We start from the raw sequence: 19848 nt of genomic DNA, 5'->3' as shown, positions 1-19848 counted from the left end.
CCCCTTACGCCTGTGCGTAACTTCCGGCGGGCTCTCTCGCGAGAGCTGCGGCGTTGCCAAGGGAACGGGGCGGCGGCTGTGGAACCGGCCATGGCGGCGGGGCCTGGGCCCGGGCCACTTACCTGGAGTGTAAATTGTCTTTAACTGTAGCCAAGAGGCTGCAGAGCATTGAGTTATTCCTTGGGATCTTCGCAGCGCCACGCAAAATGTAACAGCTGATTTCGTTCGTTTTTCTGACTCTCTGCTTTAACTTGACAACAGAACAGCTGTGCAAGAATAAGCTGCAGAAGAAATGACTTGGTAAAGGCTGTAAAATGAGAGTGTGGGATAAGGTGTTTATAATGGAGAATAAAGGTTTAAAACTCATTATAAATACATGGAATGATGTATCATAATTTCCTGTAGATAGAAATTTGCAACATTGAAGAATAATATCAAGAGCGTATCAAATGGGATTATTTTAACCGTTATTTAAGGAACGTTGATTGAAGCAGCGTTACCACCCAAAGGAGAGGAGCTGGAGGGTGACCAGACCCCAGTTGACGGGTCTGTCTCCATCAGAGCGACGCCAGTTTGCACAGACACACTGCAGTAAATTCACAATTTTTAGCATTGTTGAAAGCCTGAGTTACTGGAAGAAGCTCTTCCTGTATCAAAAGACATCTGGGAATATTTGCAATGAGGTAGGGAAAGAAGTGCATGCTACAAGACCTACTACTGATTCTTTATGAAAATCTATTGTTCCTGATGCTCTGCCTGCTCCAATGTCACGAGTGATGAAGGCATGGGATACGTTTGCCAAATAGTCACCACTTTCCACCTTCAAAAAGAATACCGGGTGCTTTCTGATACTCCCTAGTGAAAATCAAGGAGAACTTGAAAAGATATTCACATTTAAAACAAGGAAGAAATATTGCCTAGTGTTGTAGATGGAGACAAAATTAATTGTATTAACTTTATTCAGATAATGGGTTATCTAGAAAGTCTGAACCATATTTGGACTGAAGTGTATGATGTGTGGCATAGCCACATAAATCCAGTTTTCTCACCATGTCTCATGCAGTGTCTTCCACAGGGACACATTCCGTGGCACCTGGAAAGCATTCTGTACCTTTTTCTAAATACAAAGGAATAAAACACGTACTGGATTTCCATCCAGAAGGTCCGGAAAGCTGCGAGAGGCAGACAGACTCTCTCGGGTGTGATGGGTGAGGCAAAGCCAAAGCTCATCCTGAACAAAGGGGAACTTATTCGGGTGCCTGGGAGAGCTGCTGCCTTCTGTTAATAGGGAGTGTGTTTTTAAAAACATACAATTCAGGCTTCCAGAAAACCTATAAAGTCTTAGAAATTCAACCCAAGGAGTAAGTAGAGGGAGCTACAACTACAAAACAAACCTTGGACTGAACAGGGAGCAGTTAATGGTAATAAAAAAGCTCCCATTCCAAACACACATTAAAAATTTGTGGATAGTGTTAATATTATTCCGAATTAGACTTGTTTTCTGTGATTTTTCTTTTTACATACAGTGTTGAAGGAATAGGACGGTTGGAGAGGGGGGAAAATAAATAGGAAAAGCTGAAAAATCCCTCTTTTTAACCGAATTTAGCAGGCGCTGCCTGTGGCCCTGCCCCAGCCACGCCAGAGCACCAGCAGCTCTGGGAACCCGGAGTTCCTGCGGCTGCTGGAATTGTTTGAGAGTGTCTGCATTGCAGTGCACTGACAGATTTGGGGTGTTTTCAGCCCAAAAGGATGCACAGGGTTTGTGCAGCCACAGCGGGACGGGAGCAGCTGGTGATGGGAACTGGGGGGGTACCCAGTCCCAAATGTGCGTGGGATGCTCTAAAAGCACAGATGCTTTGGCCCCCAGTGACAAGCACAGATGGAAATGGTAGAAATGATAGAAAACAGGGCAGAAAAGGAAAAGAGCTCTTGGCGTTTGGGGTGGGGACAAACACAGAGACAACACATTGAATTCCAAGGCTCCGTTTTGTTTTTCCTCCTCTACTTTTACAGCAGTTCTCCCCCCAGCTGCAGCCCTTTTTCTGCCCCAGTGCAGGTGCTAAAAACCAACATACCTAAAAATGCCGAGCCTGGGATCCCTTCTGCCTAAACCACTGCGTGGTTTGGGGTTTGGTTCTTAAACCTCAGCCTAGTTAAGCCAGACCCCAGACCTGGCCCTGTGGGTGGGCACCGCCTTGGAATGGATGGTTTAAAAAATAAAATAAAATAAAATAAAATAAAATAAAATAAAATAAAATAAAATAAAATAAAATAAAATAAAATAATAAAGTAATTGATTTGCTTATTTCTGCTTTCAGCAAGGGAAAAAGCAGATTCGCCCATTTAGACCAGACAAGAAAGGGAGCAAGTGGAGGAAAAAGCATCTTTAGCCGGAGCCTGGCTGGGTGTGTCTCCTGCCCCCCCCATGGCAGCCGTGCCTGGGAGGGCTCAGCTGTCAAACCCACCCCGGGAAGGAGGCCTGATACGCTAATTCATATTCTGAACTAGTGACCCTGCTTCTCCTGCCCCCCCGCCCGTCTCCCCGTGGATGGCTGCAGCCCCCTCCAGCTGAGCCCGGCCCCCTCCCCGCAGCACTGCAGCACCCGCAGCTCCTGCAGCACCCACTCGCTCCGCCGCAGCAGCAGCATGGCCAGCACCGTCTCAGGTAGGACACACAGCTCTTTTTTTCGGGGGGGCTTGTCATCAATCCTCTTACAGAACCATGAGGTTTTATTCTTTTTATCGTTATTCTGAGTTTCTTTTTTTTCCTGCATTTCGGGAGAGTTCTCCGATGAGGAGGCAGCTGGTACGGCAGCATTGTTCCCTGTCCTCCCCCATACACACACACACCCCTCTGATGCAAGATAGCAGGTGGGCTTTTTATTTTAATATGAATACACATGTGATAAACTTGCCAATTTAAAATGTTGCTGCCGCCACATTGTGCCATAAGAAGATGCTGCTGCGTGCCAATTAATTATGATTTCTGTAACGTGATACAGCATTTTTTTTTATTCCCTAAGAAAAATGTGCATGCCGTGTAGCTGGATGCAGAGAAACCAGCAATTACTTTTTGTTTTGTAAAGATCATGTATTGCTTAAATGGGCGATGGAAAGAAAGACACAGACGAAACTGACAGTAACGCCCTAGAAAATCCCCCCAAACACAAGCAGAATAACCTGGGTGGGTTTCTGCGTATTCTCAGGGCTCCTCATCCCGAGATTTCTTCCACAGCTCACGTCTCTTCATTAGGAGATGCTCCAGGGGAGCGGTCCTCTGATGGCGTTGGGTGAAATCCAGTGCTGTAAGGGAAGCCCTTCCTCCCTCCTGCAGCAGGACCGGGGATCGCAGTGGCTCGGCTGCAGGACCACAGAGCTGCTTCGGTTTTCCTAAAGATGCATCTTGCCCCTTTTAATTGGGGAGGGGGGATGCAGATAGCTGAAACTGGGAATGTGGGTGAAGGAGAAGAAAAGCCTGAAATGGTACAATGAACAGTGGGTGGGTTTAGAGGGTCTTTTTCTTAAAAAAAAAAAAAAAAAAAAAAAAGTTTTGTGTTGAGATGGCTCTGAATTCTACATAAAGAAGGGCTTGGGTGGGGGAAGCTGAATCCCAGGGTGTAGGGCTGAGCAGGAGCCGCAGCCGAACAGGAAAAACGGGCAGTGCTTTGTGCCCCCCCAGCAAGGAACCAGCCAGGGGACAGGGTGACACTTCTTCCTTCTTCCTCGGCCTTTGCCTATGTCTACTGCTGTGCATTTTCTATTCCTTTCTCCTTTTAAAACACTGGTAGATGGAGGGGAGAGGAGGACAGAGAGATGGAGGTTGTGGGGGTGGTTAAGGGTGCAGCTGATGCTGAGTGGGCTTTGCATGCAATTAAAGACGGTAAAGCAGCATTGTAAAAATGCATCTCTATGACAGAAAATCTCCAGGTATTGTATATATTTCTGCGAGTGTCCCTGTCTCAATAAATGTGTGCGCCAGTACCCACTCAGGGGGTCCCACCCATCTGCCGTCCTCTCCTCCGAACAGGACTGGACCTTGTTTGCAGGTTTGAGGGGGAAGGGACAGCTCCATCTAAGCCAAGGTTGCATCAAACTTGAGATGGACGAGGTGGCGGATAAAACCTGCACAGGCATAACGTTTGTTTTCCAGTCTCTGCATTCCCACCCTCCCAACCCATCACACGCCGACGGCACATTTCATCTTCCCAAAGATGCAGTTTTACTGCCAAAGGAGACTTAGGATCATGAGGGATCATGTGCTTCAGAGAAACCTCGCTTCCTTGTGGGTCAGATCAAGTAGAGAAGGAATTGCAAGCAGCAGAAAGTCATGGAAACCAGTGCTGTGCAGGAGGGAAGAGAATAGGGAAACGTTTGCAGAGGGAGGGAGCGGGGCTGAGCCTCGCCCTGCTGCCTTTGCAGCCCCCTGTCACCTATAGCACCTATAGCAGGGACCGAGAGCAGCTTGGAAAGGCAGGAGAAAAAGGCAAGCAAATCCTTAATGAAGGAAAAGAATCTTGTTTGCTTTCTTCATTATTTTCTTCTTTATCTGCAGCAAAAGCAAATCTGTGCTGAAGGGAGAGCAGCTGCAGTTGTCTGCAGCTGATGCCCGGGGGCTCATCCCCCTTGGGATGATTTCCTTGTGTTTGTTTAAACAAGCAAATCCCTGGGATGCAAAGAAACGGGGTTGGCTTCTCCTAGCCCAGCAGCCACCTCTGTTGTCCCTGCCGCCCCAGGTGTTGTCTCCTGGCCGAGGCGGCTGGTTCTGGGGCTGGAGCAGCGGAATCAGCAGCACATGCTCAGTGCAGGCTGGGCTGCGGTGGTGGCCGGTGGTGGCCGGTGGTGGCCACGCTGCTGGGCAGACCGGGCAGGGATGGAACCTCCAGCCTCCTCTGCAGCATCAGCACTGGGCGTTGTGCTCCTGTGCAGCTCCAGAGGAGCCCAGCCAGACCCTGCAGAGCTGCTCCCCACCGTTTGTAGGCATCTGGGGTGAATAAAAAGACACAAGATTATGAAATTATGCAGGAAGGTGACCACTTCCTGCCTGTCATTATCATAATTTTTCTCCAATGTTTGCGCGTCTGAGAAGGTGGAGCCAAGAGGAAACAGCGGTTTGTCGTGCCTGGCCTCATGACTGGCCATGGTCAATGTGCCTTGGTGGATCTTGAGGTTTTCTCCTCCTGCGCTGACCTGTGAGAGCCATCTGTGTAGGTCTGGGCTTTCCCCTCAAGCCCTTCTCCGTGTTGGTGGACACCACATGCTGTTGCCCAGTCCTGACACTTGTACTGCCCATGCTGGAGAGGGTCACAGTCCTTTCTGTCAACCTCTCCATCCCTCTGTTCTCAAGAAATCACTCTTTCTCCTCAGGTGTTGATGGCGTGTATATGGTCTTAGAAATTTATGGTACTTTTATTGGGACTTCAGTTTTACAGGACAACAGAATCTATTGTAGGCATTTTCAATATACTTCTTAACACTGTATCCAAATGAGGGGTCTAACTCCTTGGAAAATACTAGTTCTTTCTAAAATATAAATCCTATCCTCTTTGATGGTACCACGTAGAGTCTGTGAGGATCCTCCAGATATCTCCAAAAGCCCTTTCTTGGAGTCTGTCAGTGTAGGTTCAGACCTGGTGAAGGGATTGTCTTATCAGACAAACACATTCTGCTTCTGCAGAGGAAAAGCTGAGATGTAGGGGTGTGATGTGGCAGCTGGAAGGCTGCAGATTAGACCTTTGTGGCTGCAGTTTGGGCAGCAGGATGGATTCCAGCTTCAGGCTTTCTTGGGTGAACAGGGCTGATGATTCTTGATGACAACACCAAAACTTCTGTACCCCTACAGTAACTGGAGACAACATGCCTGGCTAATCCCTCCCAGTTGCCCTACTGACATGGGCTTTATTCTTCCAGGTCTAAGCTTAACATTTGGAAAAAAAAGTCTCCTATGCAGAGGGGAGTTAAGCTGATGGTCAAATCTTTGGATATGATTTAGAAATACAGAAGAGCTGGAGAGCAACCAAAGCCCAATTGCATGTGCTGTAGCACTTGGGGACATCCCAGCTGATGAATATACTCAGCATATTTCCAAACAATACTTTTATTCCTTCAAGCTACTTCTACATCTTCAGTGCTGTACTAGAGAATCTTGTGTTCTCTGAACGTGTTTATACAAATAACACCACCGTGTAATGGGCAGGTACAATAATCTTCAGTTAATGCAAAGGAAACCAAGGTCTGAAAACTGAGTGACTGTGGTCACACAGTGTGTTGGTACCTGATACATGGTGGCGTTGGACTCTGGTCTTTGACTGTCCCATGAACTGCTGCCTGATCCGCTCTTTGTCTCACCTGAATGCATGTTTGCCCCAAATTCAGAGCCTCTCTGGGACACTTGCCTCCCTTTCGCTCCTTCCTCTGCTTTCTCAAGCAAACCCAACCATGCTCCTCTCCTTCCCAACCATCAATCCCCACCTAGCCCAGGCTGCTGGGTCTCTGCTGCGCAGCTTGGACCCTTCTCCCTCGCTGAGCCCGTAGAAGAGGAGATTTCCCTGGTTATTTTCCCAGAAGCAGCCCACACGTTCCAGTGCTACAGCTTGAGTGATTTGTTAATGCATTGGCTGTGCAGAACATGGGGGGATGTGGCATATGTGAGATGCACATGGAACCCGGGAGGGAAGGAGCTGGGTGATAGGGACCGGTCCTGGGTGATGGGAACCGGTCCTGAGTGATGGGGACCAGTCCTGGGTCATGGGAACTGGTCCTGGGTGATGGTTTAGCAGACGTCTGACCGAAGGCAGAGGAACCCTCGTATCTGCCTGTGCCCACGGATGGTTCCACAGGAGCCTGTGGTCAGTTCTGGGCCTCAGATCTCCTGATGAGCAGCTGAGATGGTGGATGGCATCAGTGGGGGTACAGCTGCTGATCTGAAAAAAAAAAAAAACACTAGTGTTTTCTGGTTGTGTGAGCTCTCTTGCCAAGCTGGTTTTGGAAGCTGGGGAGCAAGAAGATGGAAGCGCATTAGATGAGGTGAAGGTCCGGGCGTTATTTGTACGGTAGGATCCATGGCAGGTGAGAATGTCCCAGCCTGTTGTACTCTCAAGGCTCATCAAGGACTGCGGTTGCTTTTGCTGTGTGCATGGCATTGCTGTCTTTGTGCTGAAGGACTCAGTTCCCTGGCTCTTTAGCTTCTCTACCTTCTGTTTGTGCTTTGGCTGCATCTATAATTGGACTGTTGTAATTTTTTCATGATATGACATTCTTTATGGAAGCAATTTTTATTCTCCCAAGTTATCTTTGCAAACCAAATTATTTTCTTGCAATAACCTTCCTTTGACCTTGCTATCAGACATAGCACATCCAGTCTCATCCATTTAAATTAGCTGAATTCACGTCAATTGCTCTTGCTGTGCATCTGGTTTATTCCAGATGACTCTGTGTTGGTGTTGTGCCTAAATGGCCTCACTCGGTTTTGCTGGATGTCTTTAAACACCAAACAAAATGCCAGGTTGCTCAAACAGTCTACGGTTTAATTTTACCTGGTTAGGAAGCAAAGAACAAAAGTTTTAATGAAGAATAGATGGTGAGAGCCTCTGGCCAGGCACACGGTGAGCAGGGAGATGGTTCCTGCTGCTCGTGCACCCGTTTCCAGCTGTTCCTCCATCCCCAGCACTGTGGCCACTCAGGGAGCAGCTGGATGGTGTCTCTGGGGCTTTGCTTGGAGACAAACACTTTCCATGGATGAATGCTGTATATGGTGCTCATGTGAAGCAGAGGGAGATGGAAATGCAGTATGTGCTGTACAGCACTAGAGGGAGCAGAGGAAAGGGGACACTGGAGACAAAGCACCTGGGGGACCCGGAACCCGGTGCCTGGAAAAGCTAGATGAAAAATGTTCATAAAGATTAATTGTTGCATGGGGTGGGCGGTGGAATATAAACAGAGCAGGATCATACTGTGCCGATGGCTGGGTGTAAATATTCAGAAATGCTGGGGGACTGACTGCACCTTGTAGCTTAATAACTCCCTGAGCTCTCATGAAACCACTAAAATGCAAGGACAGGACTCTGAGATACCTTCTACAGGTTATTCTTTTCTTATTTTACAAAACTTAGGTTTTTGTAATGTTTACCCCAACTCTAATATGGAATGGAATGGAATGGAATGGAATGGAACGGAACGGAACAGAACAGAACAGAACAGAACAGAATAGAATAGAATAGAATAGAATAGAATAGAATAGAATAGAATAGAATAGAAGAATGTCTCAGTTGGAAGGGTTCTACAGGGCCCCAGGAAAAGGCCACACGGCACCTCCCCAGCCCGTTAAAGCTGCCGCAGCTCAGTGAAGCAATGGCCCTTTGTCCTCTCGCTGCTTTTCATTTTAATTGATGGAGAGGGATGGTCAGTTTGCTCTGCAGGGCAAATCCCAATGGAATGGAGGCAGCTGTGACATCCTTCCGGAGAGGCATCGTACAGTCATCGTGAAACCATTCTGGGGAAACCCACTGAAGTTGAAGTAATGAAATACAAAGCACCATGCGCTGTAACAAGTGCTGGGAGACAGTTAAAGGAGTGGGACAGGGCTGTGGCACATCTGCTTAATGCCTTGTTTCACCCAGGACCAGATGTAATAGTAGAGCAGCGGCCTCAGTGTGCGGTTTGTTTCTGCTCAATGATTATGTCTCTCATTTAGTCCAGGGGACCCTCCTCTGGGCTCCGGGCAGCACATTATGAGATACGTGAGCTTTCTGCTGCCTGCCATGGCTTGGAGCACAATATAGCGCTGCCAAAGGCTTCCAAAGACTTTGTTCATTAAGAGCAAAATCACAGCTGTCCTGCTCTGTGGCTGGCACTGCTGATGCAAACTGCTCCTATTTAGTTTGCATTTAACAGCAGGACTGGGCAAAGTATTAAAATAAGAATGTGGAGCAAACTAAAAAAGATCTGAGCTGCAGAGAGTGTTGGTTAGCAAAAGGAGGGTGTTAATTAGGGTGAAGTTTTGTGCCAAGGGGGAGAAATAGGTGCAGGCATATGGAACCACTGTTTTCCCACCATAGTAGCCGTGGGAAGGCAGAGGGGATCTGAAACCTGTTCCTGAGGGCGTGTGGTACACAGTGTGGTGGTTTGTTTTGGTTTTGTTTTTTCAAAATTTTTCTGTTTCAAATGCTTTTTCATATCACAAAGTTTTGGGGATTTCCCTTTCCTGGCCCAGCGGAGGGTCTTGCTCTGAAGGTGGCGTTGGCAGCCGGGCTGCAGATCTGCCTCTGCTGGACGGTGAAACAGGAGCTTGGTGACAAGGGGACAAACCAAGGCCAGACATGAGGACATGTAGGACATCCAGAGGCAGAGCCAAAGCCTGTGCCCTGGTACCTGCCAGCAGGTTTCCTCGTGTCTACTTGCTGCTTCTCTCCGTGAAAATGAGCTGCCACCGCCACCAGATTCTCTTCTCATTGCTATTTCTTATTTTGCAGCCTACAAGGAGAAAATGAAGGAGCTGTCTCTGCTCTCCCTCATCTGCTCCTGTTTCCACACCCAGCCGCATCCCAACACCATCTACCAGTATGGAGGTACAGCCCCTGCCCGCCAGCACCGCCAGCACCCTTTGCCTGATGCTCGGGCAGGACACGTGGAGTTTGTCCCATCCCGGAGCAGCAGTCCCTGCCCTAGCCCAGGCTCTCTCTGTTTAGTCTCCTTTCACAGTTTATTTTATTAATGTAACCCACATTTTCCCAGGTAGATGCTGCTCACAGTGGCTGTCTGCTTCGTACTGGGGTTACACATGCTCTATTAACAGCAGTATGGCTTTTCTGTAATTGTGCTGGGAATTTAAATGGGGTGGATCAAGCTAATCGCTAATGGGGAAATTTTGGAGGTAGAACAATACCACCCAGGACAGGACATGGGAATACCCTAATTCCTGCATTAAGTGCTCGATGCCCTCAGGTGAACGAGTGTCACCACAGAGCTCCTGATTTGTTTTTTTGTCCCCAAAAAGATATGGAGGTGAAGCAGCTGGATAAGAGGGCATCGGGCCAGAGCTTCGAAGTGATCCTGAAGTCCCCTTCAGATTTATCTCCCGAGAGCCCCATCCTCTCCTCCCCCCCCAAGAAGAAGGACCTGTCCCTGGAGGAGCTGCAGAGGAGGCTGGAGGCTGCAGAGGAGCGGAGGAAGGTAACGAAATGCCTTGTAGAAGCCGTGACTTTTCTGTGACGGGTACTCATTGCCCCAAACCCTAAAACTGGCTTAGCATGAGCAATCTAAAATGGCTGGAAATGGTGTTCTTATAGTTCTTATCATGTCAGGTGAGATACGGGAGTCACGGAGCAAGGTTCTGCAGCCTGGTTTAGGCAGGGAATTGGATTTGATGATCATCATTGTCCTCCTGTTCTGAAAACCATGCGGAATGGGGTCCTCTCGGACCTCATCCCTGTGACCTGGCTTGCGGGACTGTTCTTGCCAGCGAATGCTGCAGGAGATGTAGCAGTTGGTCACAAACCCAACTTGAACTTCAAACCTAAATCCAGCCTAGGAGGTTTCTAACCTCTGGCTGTGCTGCGTTGCACAGCGAGTGCTGCATAAAATGTCTTTTGGTCAAAGCTATTGAAAAGGGGAAAAACAGAATAAAGCAAAGTATAAATGTTACGAATGTTGTAAGGGAAGAGCAAGCTGAAGTAATTCAGAGAACGAGGGGACACTCGGAGAGGGGCCTCTACACCCCGATGCATCAACTCGGTGTCACTGAGCTGCTGGGCACAGTGTTGCATCACCTGCCGCACCACACCTGGCAGATATTGACCCACAGCAGCAAAAAGGTGTCAAAGCATTTTCCAAGGAAGAGCATTATGGGCTGGAGAGGGGTGGCAGTGGGGTTTTGAGCAGAGGAGAAGGTCAGAAAGCCTCTCTGGGCTGGAAGAGCCTCTCCCGACGCCTTGTCCCACAGACCCAGGAGGCTCAGGTGCTGAAGCAGCTGGCGGAGAAGCGGGAACATGAGCGGGAGGTGCTGCACAAGGCACTGGAGGAGAACAACAACTTCAGCCGCCTGGCGGAGGAGAAGCTCAACTACAAGATGGAGCTGAGCAGGGAGATCCGTGAAGCACATCTGGCCGCCTTGAGGGAGCGGCTCCGCGAGAAGGCGAGTGCGGTGCCCGGCGGGGTTTGGGGTCTGGTCCCTGCGGGAATGCTGGTGCCCAGAGGGGGTTTGGGGTCTGGTCCATGCAGGGTCATCCCAGAGCGATGGGACCAGGGGAATGGGGGTTTTGTTGCTGGGCTGGGACATGTCCTTCCAGGTCAGTACAGAAAATGCTGTCTGGCTGATAGAATCATAGAATCAAACCATAGAATCCTTTTGGTTGGAAAAGACCCTCAAGCTCATCGAGTCCAACCATTAACCCAGTCCTGGCACTACCCCATGTCCCTGAGAACCTCATCTCCACATCTGTTCAACCCCTCCAGGGATGGCGACTCCACCACTGCCCTGGGCAGCCTGTTCCCAGCCTGATGTAGATAAGTTCAAGCTCAAAGGCACAGGCTCAGGCTCGCTCTGTGCGCAGAAGCTGCATGGCCAAAAGGCTTTGCAGAGAGGAGCCATGAACACGTTTGCTGCAGGTTTGCATCCCCTCTTGGCTGGTACCAATCCTGTGAGCAGGAGAGAAGGAAAAAAAGGGTTCCAAGAGCAGAAGATGTTGCCCTGTAGCTGTCAAGAGACATCAGCAGCTCTAGGCTGGCCCTAAAGATTTCCCCTTTGGTGTCATCTCTCCCATCTCTGCAGGAACTGCACGCAGCTGAGGTTCGCAGGAACAAGGAACAGCGGGAGGAGATCTCTGGATAAAGGGCTTTTCTACATATCTGGCACCTGATTCCTGTTAACAAACCAACCAATCGACCAACCAACACATTTTCTTTTGTTTGTCTAGATGCGATGTTCGGTTCTCCATACCCCCCGTCCCCTGGTGTTTGTCCCCCAGCTACACGCTTCTCTATCTCTGCATCCTTAATCGTCAGTCCTTGTGGGGATTCACAGCTCATAGGGCCCTCTAAGCAGAATAGCAACTAGTTCACATGAAACAGAGAATCAATCAGTCAGTTCAACAGCTTCTTTGGAGGGTTTCTTCCTTTTTTAAAAAAAAAAAATTCTTAAACTGATGTAAAAAAAAATAATTAAGATATTAATAAATTCAACCAGCAGTGTCATGGAGATACGGATTTCTTATCCGGAGCTTTTACTCCTCTTGGTGTTTGCTCTGAGCCAAATATCAGTTTCAGAATAATGGGAAGGAAGTGGAAATTTCTGTGTGAAGTGGAATAGGGAACAGCCCGCATTTGCCAGTGGCAGGAGAGAGGGGACACAGGTGGCTCAGGGCTCACGGCGTGCAGATCCCCCGTCTCTTGGCTGCACCTGGAGCCAGCCCAGGCAGCGCCCCAAACTCCTCATTTTCGGATGATTCTTTGATAGATTTTGTGAAAGTAGGGGAGGGTCTCCACCCAGAGCTCGGTGCCGGGTGCCACGTCACAGAGTGTCCCCAGTAAGAAAGCAAATCCCATAGAGACAATGCATGATTGTGAAATAGTCTTGTAGTGGACAGAATAATCCTCCTTCCCTCTTTCCAAAGATGAATGTGACTCTTGGGTGCTGTCACAGGGCAGAGACGGAGGCTGGAGCTGGCAGAGGAGCCCCGGAGCTCCTGGCAGGGAGGACATGCCGGCTGCTGCCTGGGATGTCCTCATGCTCATTCCTTGGCTACCCTTAGCTTTCCAAGGCCTATTTTTAAGAAAAAAGCACGTCTCTTGATGGAGGTAGGGATGAGCAGGGAACACGTGAGCGTGGCAGTACTGTCTGATCTGGATGGGTGACTGTCACAGCCTGTGGACATTTCAGCTTCTAATGTCACGACTGATGGAGCAGTCGAGGTCCCAGTGGCCACCACAACCTGTGAGGGGCTGTCACCCCCCCGTTACATCCACAGCCCCAATCACCTCTGCCTTGGAAATCTAAGTGGAAAAATTGCATCTGGAAAGCAGGGAATGGGCACCTTCCTGCAAACAGGGACACGGCGCAGAGGAGTTGCCCCCAGAGCATGGTCCTGCAGACGGGGCGGTGGAAGCTGCTGTTGTTAGAAGCAGAAGGTAACAAGAACTCCCTTCTGTCCAGTGCTTAGAGATGACCAGGTGGTTATTTTTTTAACGGGCCAGTGTGGTGTTTTGGGGACATGGTGCAGGGTGCTGGGTGGTTTTTGGCACCACTCCCCCTTGGACCCCGGAATAAACCAAAGGGGCACCCAAGGCACCGAGACATTTCATTAGTGCTAATTAGTGTCCTCTGCATGCTGTATCTCCAAAGAGCCATTCTGGGGTGGGATGGGTGACTCCAGCGCCGGACTTGGCAGGATTCTTTATATTTATCTATATAATTTAAGTGCACAGGGGTGCAGACGGGCTCCCCGGACCGTGCTCTGCATGGTGATGGCAGAACTGGAGCAGACAAGGGGTTTTCATGAGGAATATCAAGCCTCCTGCCTCTGGCAAAGAAATCAGTGCTGAGGCTTGTCAGAAGATGCAGTTTTCTGCCTAACCCGTGCTTTAATTCGGTTGCTGATGGCTTGGAGTGAGCACCAGGCAGTTGCAGAAACCACCCGGAAAGCCAAAGAGCAGCAGCTGCTGGAGATCAGATCCTGGGGCTCTTTGCTTGTCTCCCCAGAAGTCCTGGCTGGATTTGGGAGAAATCTCTCGGTGGCCACGGGCTGATGTTGGGGACACTCTGCTCCCCAAAGGACAGGCCACATATACTCCCAGACCCCTCTGCCTGGGCCAGGGGGAGGACAGGACTGTTAGAAAGCCCCAGAGCGCTGTCAATGACAAAAAAAAAATTAAAAAAATATTTAGGGTGAAGAGCATAAAGGAAACTGAGGGTTGAATTTCTTAACAGTAGCTAATGATCAGTTTTTAGTAGCAGCTGTCTTAGATAAGCATCTGTGTAGAGCGCAGCATCACCGCCAGCATCACCTCATTCATATAGTGGCGAGAAATTTTAAAAAGTTTTAAAAAAAATTTAAAAGTAATTTAAATGAAATGTTTGTGCATAAGAAATGGTTCAAACTGTCAAATGTCTGTGTCCCACGTTGGTGGGATCCGAGAAGGTATCTGCGAGATATTAACCCTGTCCTGCTCTCTGTGGTGCTGAGTGTTTGCTTGGTGTGTAATTCTGACCTGGAGCTTGTTGTAAATACTGTTTTTAGTACTATGATTATGATGATTATGATTATTATTATTATCAGAAATGTTGTACTAATGAGCAGGAGTTTAAAACAAGAGAAATTACCATTTTCGCTCTCTCCTGGGGGCTTGAAGGAGCCAGCGGCTGGGCCAGGTGTAGGCAGGGTGTGGGCAGGGTGCGGGCAGGGTGCAGACGGGGTGGGATGCTGGACCAGAGGGGCAAAATCCAGCTGTAAAATCGGGGAGCAGGAGCTGGAGGCAGCCGAGTCCTGCAGGCAGGGCAGTGAGTGGGGGACGCTGCTCCTCATGTGGGGCTGAGGGGTGTCCCGGGGTGATGCTGCAGTTCTGGTACCGAGAATTCGCTGTGAACCCCAAGCTCCTCGTGCGAGGGCTCCGGGCTGTTCCCCGCAGCAGCTGCGAGGTTTGGCGTGTGCTGAGGGTCGGTGGCAGGTTGTGCCGGTCAGAGCCGTCCTCCCCAAGCAGCTGCCGAGGCTCTGGACTCGGCTCCTGCCTGGATCCTCCATCTCGGTCCATTGTGCTCCCCCTCCTCGCAGACCAGCCTGAATCTCAGGTGGGAGTTTATTCTTGCAATAGCTTTGCCTGGCAAAAAACAACCCACAGGAGAGCAGCCCAGCGCTCGGTGCTCACACAGGTGTGAGCACCAGGAAACTCATTATTCTGCCCGTTGGGTCAGTGCTGTGAGGGCAGCAGAGGTGGCTGGAAAACATGTTGCTGCAGGGGCAGCTCCTGCAGCAGGGATGTGCAGGGAGGGTTTTGCACCAGTAGTGCCTGGTACCCGTGGCCGAGGTGCGTTGTGCTGAGGGAACGGCCTCGCCCCTGCAGCCAGGTGCTTTGGGTGCAGCAGCGCGAGGTTTGCCCAGTGCAGGCGAATGCAGCAGGGACGTTCAGGAGCTTGGCGTTCGTCCAGTGCCACTGGACGCTGCAATTACTTTCGCTGCTTGTCCCGGCTCCCGCGGTTTTGGCTAGATGAGGGGTGTCCCCCTACTCACCCCAAAACCCACGGCACGGCCTGGGATCACGGTTATTTCATGCCTTTCCATGTCCTGGGGTTGCTAGGGGTTGTGTGCAGCAGCATACTTAATGCCTCAATCGAGACTAATTAAGTATCCTCATTAACGTCCTTACCCTCCCAGCCTCCCTCATTCCTGGACCCTGTTCCCAGGGCCACCTTGCCTGTGGCAGAGCTTGAGGTTCTCCATGGATTCCTGTAGATGTAAGATTTGTAATGACCATTTGCAGCCCTGTTTTTGCAGCAGCAGATGAGCACAAGACTCAGTGCCTGGCAGGGAGAGCATCCGCAGGGCAGCCGGCAGCATCCCTGCCTGGACCACGAGCGTCTGCAGTCGTGTGAGGGAGGGAAGACGAGATGGTGGTAACCTATTTTGTGCATGCATACACCTTTCAAAGAGTTCTCCTGCAGAAGGGCCTCTGATCTGAACGAGAAGCTAAAGCCAAATGAGTTCCCAGCTGGCAGCAGTGAGCAAAGCTGCTTGAGAGCCAGGACAACCGGCCTTAGGTCCCAAATTAAAGCTCTGCACTCACCTTACCCCTTACAGCAAAGTGCTCAGCTCCACCTGGAAACTGGTGCCTTTGGGGATGTTGGCCCCTCAGGCTGCTTCTGGACTCAGCCTATTTCTTGTCTTATTATTTTTGAGTCATTAAAAAACCTTGCTCTAGCCCAAACGTTGGGTTACCTTTACAGTGATCCCCTCGGGATGGTGGCAGCTCACCATTGCATGTGTCCTACCTTTGGGATAGATCAGTATTGCTGTTCCTTCTAAAAAATGCAAACTTCAGCCTGCTTGCTTTTGCTCAGGCCGGTGTGAGTCTGGGCCTGGCTCTGCAAAGCCAGTCTCGTGGGGTTTGTCTGATTCCGTCCCGCTGCGTTGTTCCCTCCCTCGCGGTGGCTGCGCACACAAGCGCATCCGTGGAAGCGCTAAATGCACAGACACCCTCACACCGCTCGGGATGAGCCAGGGAACGGCTGTTATGGTTCTAGAGGTTTCTCCCATCTGTGCCAGGGATGAGAGGACAGTGAGACCAATAAACTCCACCTTTGTAGTCAGTGTCTTTAAGCAAAGCAGAAGAGGGGCCAGCGCCTGCGTTCGGGTGCTCCGCGGTCCGCAGGGTGCAGGATGCAGCTGTCCCCCCCGCCATGGGTGCAATGGGACTTGAGAGTGGGGGACAGCTGGGCATCCCCACCCTGGCATCCCCCATGCCTCAGTTTCCTCCTCCTTGTGACAAGGGGACACTGACGCTCCCCACCCCAAGGGGACCAATGCACCCCCATCTCTAAAACACTCTGAAAATGGAAAGTACCAAAGTCCTGAGTCGTGGGACCCTCGCCCACCCTGGGGGGAACAAATGGAGGTTCGGGAGATGTCGTAACCTGGGGCTTAGCACCCGCAGGATTCACCCCCTGCCCGCAGCCGAATCGCTGCTACCACGGATTGGGAGGGACCTTCCATCAATACCAGAGCCCCGGCCGCTGCCCTTCGGTCTCCCGCGTGCGTTTCATTGTCAACTCGAGGTTATTGTTGTGCAAAAGAAGTGATTATGAAAAAAAAAAAGAAAAAAAAAGAAATAAACTTGGTATGAAACCACACGTGTCCATCTGTCTCCATCAATGATTGTTTTAGTTCTCTTCGTATTGTGAGAATAATACTAAAATGCATTAAATGGAAATTTGACCTAACGATTTAACAACGCAGACTTTAAGCATCTGTATGCTAAATGAGTACTTTGAATCCAGCATAAAAGATGCAGAGATCTACAGTTTATCACCATTCTCAGAGGAAAAAAAAAATAAAATGCTTGAATGAGGGTATTGCTGAGGTTCCTTGTGGCAGGAAAGGTGCGGGTACAAAAAGTCTTCACAGAGGGAGATCGAAAAAGATATAAGACAATTATAATAAATTCAGTTCTGAAAAAACATGTGAGCTTCTTTTTTTTAAAAAAAACCAGTGTTTGCTTAACAAGCTTTTCCTGACAAACGATCCAGCCTCCCCTGGGCTGGACATGGGAGGGAGGGGACCCCAACGCGGGAGACAGGGCACGGCCAGAGCTTCACAGCACAACCCGTGTACAGAAAAATGCCCCCAAAATTGCACATGAGAGCAGGGAGGTTTGTAACCCAGGGGGACACCCCGGGGGAAGGGGCCCCCCACTCGGGGCTGAACCCAGGGCTGGGAAATGGGAATTTTGGGGGCAGCTGGTGTGCGGGATGGAGGGGACGGGGCTGGGGTGTTGCTGCATCATCCTGATGCTCATCCCATGTGTGCACAGGATGTGCCGCCCCCACAAACAGGAGCTCTGGTTTTGCAGCATGACCTCCCCAATTTCAGAGATAAGGATCTGATGGCAAATGCAGCCTTGCTGACTTTGCTTCCAAGGTTTGCTATAAACCACCAATCCAGGCTCCTAAAAAAACCCTGGATGTAGTAAATTAAGCATTTGTCTTGGGAAGACAGGCACTCGGTGCCACAAAATTCAAGATACGTTAGAGACCAAGCATGGTCACCCTCTAGTTAATTCAAGTCAGATCCTTCACTCTCCTGTGATCTGAAGGGGAAAACCAGCGGAATGGGATCTGCTGGGGAAAGAGGAGCAGCTGGTGTCGCTCCCACCGCCCTCCAGCACCGAGAGGGCAGAAAAACACCATCCCAGGGCTTTGGACCAGATTGTTGCACCCAGCAAAATGCTGCTCCCAAGATCAAAACCAGGCCAAGAAAGCAAAATGTCATAATTAACTCTTGGAAGAATCCCCACAAAGTGCTCAAGCCGTGTGTGAGCGAGGGGATGGGAGGAGAACAGCAGCTCTGGGGAGGTAAATGCAAAAGCACAACTGGGCAGGCAGGAAAAAAAAAAAAGATTTTGCAGAGTAATTTGGTAAAGGTTTGAAAAATAACAGGATGTTCTTCCTCTGCAGCCTCAGGAGCACTAAGGCTGCGAGTCTGTGCACTGATAAAGGGACAGACTGAGCAGATAAGGTGCTGGGAGGTGAATTCCTCTGGCTGTGAGTGCTGGGAGCAGCTCAGGGATGTTCCCGTTGCCTGGAGTCTGGCAGCAAACCCAGGATTTTGCAGGATTTTGCTTTCCAAGAGTCCACAGGCAGGGCAGTCGCGGTGGGTTTGCTGCCTTTTTACCAGCTTGCTGGGCACTGGTGACGGTGGCAAAGGGACATTTATCTGCCCTGTCCAGCCCCAGCAGAGTCCCAAGACCACCGGTGCCAGGGCAAGACCCCGGGGACCCGCTGGCTGCAGCAATGGTGGAAATGCAGCCACGGAAAAGGGCATCACCATTTCTAGCGGGTGAATTAACATTTCTGGTCACCTTGGAGAAGGAAAAGAAATAGAATGCTTTGTGAAATATCACTCCAGTGAGTATTAGCTTGGCTGAACTGGAAAGTGAGAAGGACCATGAGCTGGCTGCTGGTTATTGGGCAGGGTTGGTCTGGATAGGGAGGGTGGAAAAAGAAAAGAGCCTTGGGAAAAATAAGTATTAAATAAACCACTACAAATCTATCAGACAGGTTCATTAGAAATTTATGTAAAAATACAGCTCACTAGGCCAAATCCGTGCGCAATGGGCCAGCAACACCACCAAAGGCAAGGCAGGAAAAGCCACTCGCCACGTGGCTGTGAAAAGCTGACAGAACTAAAACTCATCGAGTCTGTTTCGAAAAGGGATTCACGACTTTTCAGGCCCCTGGTCTGGCTCCTCCTTTTTCAGAACATGTTAACCACCCGCTTGCAGAAAAAGCGCGATGTGGTGAGATCGCGTGAAAAACCCGCCCTGAAAAATCACTGCGCGCATTTCAAAGCTTGCAGGGTAAGCCCAGAAACGGCAGAAATGACACCAAATTACACCAAAACCTGCAAGAGCTCAAGGTGGTTGAGGGAAGCCCTGGAGAGCACAACTGCAGGACGGTATTCAGCGCTGATTTGCAGCAGTGTGTGTTGGGTGCAGCAGCTCTGGGACGGCTCCTGGGCTCTGCAATGGGCAGGAAAACCCCGACCCGCGTCAACCAGCAGCAGCGCTGAGCACATCACGCCCCCCGCACCATGAGCCCCTCTCCTTGCAGGCATAACGGCACCTCTCAGTTGCTGAATGGCCGTTGCACAGAACACCCACCGAAGAGCCTGCAAAGCTCGGGGACAGCTTGGGGACACCGTAACAGAGCAAACCTGTGCAGAGCATTCCCAAGCTGCACGAAAAACGGCTACTGAGCCTAAACACCTGCACAGACCCAGCCGCTTCCTCCTGCAGGTGCAAAACGCACTTTTCTGTCTCCTGTTCTACAATTCATTGCTGATAAGGACAGTAACGGAGTCCTCCAGAACTTGTTTCTCTCTTTAGTTTTTATTAGGCCTTTTAAATGAGAGACACAGCCGCACCGCGGAGCTCTGCAGGGCTGCAGCGTGTGCCGTAAACGCAAGGGGAACACGGCCTGGGAAAGAGGTGCCTGAAGCTCCTGTGGGGTCCAGTCCCAGCGGGCAGGAGGGGCTGGAAGGTCACTGACGGCACCTTGATGCCTCCTCTGAAACGCGGCAGCCTCCAGCCCAGCAGCACGGCCAGGCAGCCTGCACAGCCTGGTTGCTCGCTGGAGCACAAGCCTGAGCA

General features: G+C 50.2%; 1 protein-coding gene across 1 annotated transcript; it reads left to right on the top strand.

Annotated features, from left to right (window-relative positions):
* The first annotated feature begins 2646 nt into the window (after nt 1-2646).
* On the top strand, nt 2647-11824 carry STMN3 (stathmin 3). The gene is made up of 5 exons (XM_065645339.1): nt 2647-2665; nt 9468-9563; nt 9992-10167; nt 10937-11128; nt 11765-11824. The coding sequence occupies exons 1-5, from the start codon at nt 2647-2649 to the stop codon at nt 11822-11824; spliced, it is 543 nt and encodes a 180-aa protein (XP_065501411.1).
* The last annotated feature ends 8024 nt before the right edge of the window (nt 11825-19848 follow it).

The sequence above is a fragment of the Caloenas nicobarica genome, chromosome 15 (genome assembly GCF_036013445.1).
Source record: "Caloenas nicobarica isolate bCalNic1 chromosome 15, bCalNic1.hap1, whole genome shotgun sequence".
Taxonomy (NCBI): Eukaryota; Metazoa; Chordata; class Aves; order Columbiformes; family Columbidae; genus Caloenas; species Caloenas nicobarica.
The sequence above is the reverse complement of the archived record's forward strand: the minus strand, read 5'-3'. Positions and strand labels throughout refer to the sequence as shown.

Excerpts from the sequence above, each read along its gene's own strand:
- STMN3 (XM_065645339.1), top strand. Across the intron at positions 10,168-10,936 it reads CTGCAGAGGAGCGGAGGAAG|ACCCAGGAGGCTCAGGTGCT; the intron begins GTAACGAAATGC and ends CTTGTCCCACAG. Across the intron at positions 11,129-11,764 it reads GGGAGCGGCTCCGCGAGAAG|GAACTGCACGCAGCTGAGGT; the intron begins GCGAGTGCGGTG and ends CCATCTCTGCAG.